Raw genomic sequence first — 4,245 nt, 5'->3', positions numbered from 1 at the left:
AAAAAACCAACCTGGCCACGATTGTTAAGCGTGTGCCCTGATCCCACTCCAAACCTGACACGTGGTCCAATAAAGGAACCAGATCGCTTGCAACACGACATGTATAAATACCTCACTACGGGACAGGTAATTCAGATTGCTCATTGTGATATAAGAGTGATATACACTTAAGATAAAAACTGACAAAGGCATCGGAGTGGGATTGTCGGATTCCCCCCGACGTAGTTTGTTTCATTTGCAGGATAGCGAAGATAGGCTCAACTGGTTCATCAACTACCATATCAGAAACTGTTCTAACATTCTAACAGTTTGGCGCCGTCTGTGGGAAACGACTAGTACGTGTGTGTCGTTTTCTACGCAAAAACAAAATTATCTGAAATGGTACGAACAAGAGCTACGACCTCAGGAGCAAACATTCCTCGCCACGAGACGGGAGGTGGGTCTCACCAGAATGCAACTGAGATGGAGGCACGACTGGCCCAGATGTCTAGGGACATGGAGGTCCTAACTCAGCAGAACCTTCGTCTCTTAAGGCGATTGGCGGACGAACGAATTCCTGAAATGGCCGAGGGACATGAAGAAGAAGAGAGCAATACCCACAACGAAGCAGACAGGGAGAGCAGAAGGGTCACAGAAAGAACTCAGCAAGAAGATCAACCCCGGTCAGTTGAAGGGATCGCAAACCCCCCTCCTGGTGGAGGTATGGTGAATCATCAACGTGAAGAAAGAAGACTTAATGAAGCCATCGCCACACTTGATGAGAAATATGAAGATAAGTATAACCGACTGCAACTCGAAATCCAACAAAACCACAAAGGAAAGACTTCTCGGGTGGATAGCCTGTTGAACAGGTCTTCCCCGTTTACTGAGCATGTCTTGGCAATTCAACTCCCGGAGAAATTTAAAATTCCGGCCATTCAAGCATATACCGGGATTGAAGATCCCACTGAGCATCTCGACAGCTATAAGATGCATATGGACCTATATGGGTCCCCTCAGGAGATGGCATGCCGAGCTTTTCCACTTACCCTGTCCGGTTCGGCTCGGGATTGGTTCCGAAAACTCCCGCCAAATTCCATCACAAGTTTTGATGATCTCGGGCGGAAATTCGTAACTCAATTCCTGGCTGGGTGTAAGAGGAAGAAGCCTTCTGGGCAACTGATGGCGATGCGCCAAAAGGAGGGCGAGTCTCTGAAAGACTATATGGCCCGATTCAATCAAGCAAAGCTCACAGTTGATAATCCAACTGACGAAATGGTCTATGCTGCCTTATATCAGGGCTTACGAGTGGAAGGGCCCTTGATGTCAGAAATTGCTCTCAATCACCCTGAAAGTTTGACTGACTTGACAGACGTGATTGAGAAATATGTAAACCAAGAGGAAACCCTCTCAGCTCTGAGGGAATCCCAAAGGCAGAAGGTTACGGAATCGAGCAATTCCGCAAAGAAGGGAAAAAAGAGTCAGAAAGAAGAAAAGCGGACAGAAACCAAACCAGCAAAGTATTACCAGTTCTCTATAGAGGAGTGGACTCCTTTGAATGCTCCCATTAACGAGGTATTAATGGAAATCAAGAAGGATCCGCATTATGAGAGGCCTTTTCCCCTTCACAACAAGCAGGTAAGGGAAGAAAATAGGCACAAGTTCTGCGCGTACCATGATGCTCGGGGTCATGTTACCGAGGAGTGCAGAAATCTTAGAATCCTGATCAAGAAGTTTATCAAAAACGGAAAGTTACTCCGTTTTATAGCAGACAACCAGGGCCTGCCTCGGCAGAATCAGAGGCCTCAAGAGCGTAGAGACCGAGAGCAAGGGTATAGGGAGCGTTCTCCTCAGAGACATAGAGAGCGTTCTCCTCCGAGACATAGAGGGCGTTCTCCTCAGAGACGTAATGAGGATCGCCGAGACAGAAGGGATGAACCTCACCGAGACAGAAGCAGAAGCAGAGGCGCACAAGGTCATGAGCCACGGAATGGGCCGGTCATTGCCGACATCCGAACTATATTCGGAGGCTTTGGCGGAGGAGGAGAAACAAGTGTGGATAGGAAGGCATACGCTCGGTATCAGAAACATCAGGAGGTGATGACTATAGAAAGACCCCACAAATCCCACAGGAGGGAATCAATGGTGGTGGGGTTTTCAGATGAAGATTACGCGGGAGTTTCACTTCCACATACCGACGCGATCGTGGTCACGCTGCAGGTGGCTAACCACCGAATTCATCGAATGTTCATCGATAATGGGAGCTCGGCTGATATCCTATATTGGTCAGCCTTTCGGAACATGGAGATCAGCCCGGAAAAGGTGATCCCGGCTACCTGCCCTCTGGTAGGATTTGCTGGGGAACAGGTCTTGCCGATCGGGTCCATCGAACTCCCTGTGACTGCTGGGGATTATCCGACCACAAAAACTATTATGGTCAAGTTTTTGTTGATCGATAAACCCTCGGCCTACAACGCCATCATTGGAAGAACAGCACTTAATGATCTGAAGGCGGTCACTTCCACTTCACATTTGAAGATCAAATTCCCAACCGAGAGAGGTGTTGGGGAAGTAAGGGGAGAGCAGGGAGTGGCACGTCAGTGTTACAACATAACGCTGAAAGGGACCCCTTCACAGAAGAGCTGCAGGGAGAAGAGCGAGAAATAGCAATCACAGCAGGGGGAACCAACCGAGGAGATGAAAGAGTTTGAAATAGGGGGTAACGGGAAAAAAGTTAGGGTCGGATCCCTGTTATCTTCGGAAGTCGAAGAATCCTTGGTAGCTTTCCTTCGGAATAACACCGACGTGTTCGCCTGGGGCCATGACGATATGCCGGGGATTGATCCTTCGGTAATTTCGCATAGGCTAAATGTCGACCCTAATCACCGACCCGTTAAGCAAAAAAGAAGGTGCTTTGCTCCAGAAAGAAACCAAGCCATACATGAGGAAGTGGAAAGGCTGTTAAAGGCCGGTTTTATCCGAGAGGTGGACTACCCCCAGTGGCTGGCCAACGTTGTCCTGGTGAGAAAGTCAAACGGAAAATGGAGAATGTGCGTGGACTTCACCGATCTCAACAAGGCATGCCCAAAAGATAGTTTCCCTCTCCCCCGGATGGATGTCCTAATCGACTCCACCTCGAGGCATGAGCTCTTAAGCTTTATGGATGCCTTCTCAGGGTATAATCAGATACACATGAGCGAGCTCGATAAAGAAAAAACCTCTTTCATTACCGACCGAGGGCTGTATTGCTATAACATGATGCCGTTCGGCTTGAAGAACGCCGGTGCAACCTATCAACGGCTAGTTAACAAAATGTTCCGTGACCAGATCGGCAGGAATGTAGAAGTATATGTGGATGACATGTTGGTAAAAAGCCGAAAAGCAACCAACCATCTGACCGACCTCGAAGAAACTTTTGACACATTAAGGAGATATCAAATGAAGTTAAACCCGGCGAAATGTGCTTTTGGTGTCTCATCCGGAAAATTTCTGGGATTCATGGTCTCGAGTAGAGGAATCGAGGCGAACCCTGAAAAAGTCCGAGCTATACTTGAAATGCAAGCTCCTCGTACAACAAAGCAACTGCAGCAATTGACCGGGAGAATTGTAGCCCTAAACCGGTTCATCTCTCGGTCAACAGATAAATGCTTGCCCTTCTTTAAGATACTCCGAAAGGCGTTTGTTTGGAACGACGAGTGCGAAGTGGCTTTCGAACATTTGAAAGAGTACCTAGCCAACCCACCGCTCCTAAGCTCACCAGAAGAAGGGGAAATTCTCTATCTATACTTAGCAGTGTCACCATCCGCGGTTAGCTCGGTCTTGGTTCGGGAGGAGTCCGGACTGCAAAAGCCGATATACTTCACAAGTAGGGCGCTACATGAGGCCGAGGAAAGGTATCCCCGGATTGAGAAATTAGCTTTTGCCCTTATTACTTCCGCCCGAAGGTTGCGACCATACTTCCAGGCACATGCTATAAGGGTACTCACAGAGTATCCTTTGAAGAAAGTATTGCAAAAGCCCGACCTCTCAAGAAGGTTAGTAAATTGGGCCGTGGAACTCGGAGAATTTGACCTGGAGTTCTATCCAAGAACCACCATCAAAGCCCAAGTTCTGGCAGACTTTATAGCCGAATTCAGCAATCTCCCCGAAAGCCACGAAGTGCCTGCGAAAGAAGCCTGGATAGCCTATGTGGATGGATCATCCACGAATTCCCGAAGCGGAGCTGGGGTGGTCTTGATAACACCGGACAAGGAGGAAATCGCAATG

At 48.3% G+C, this 4,245-nt stretch overlaps 1 protein-coding gene across 1 annotated transcript; it reads left to right on the top strand.

The window, feature by feature from the left end:
* Positions 1-378: 378 nt before the first annotated feature.
* On the top strand, positions 379-2,646 carry LOC133860212 (uncharacterized). The gene has a single exon (XM_062295856.1). The coding sequence runs from the start codon at positions 379-381 to the stop codon at positions 2,644-2,646; it is 2,268 nt and encodes a 755-aa protein (XP_062151840.1).
* Positions 2,647-4,245: the final 1,599 nt, after the last annotated feature.

Source organism: Alnus glutinosa, chromosome 2 (genome assembly GCF_958979055.1).
Source record: "Alnus glutinosa chromosome 2, dhAlnGlut1.1, whole genome shotgun sequence".
In the NCBI taxonomy this organism is placed as follows: domain Eukaryota; kingdom Viridiplantae; phylum Streptophyta; class Magnoliopsida; order Fagales; family Betulaceae; genus Alnus; species Alnus glutinosa.
This window is presented reverse-complemented; position numbering and strand designations above follow the sequence as displayed.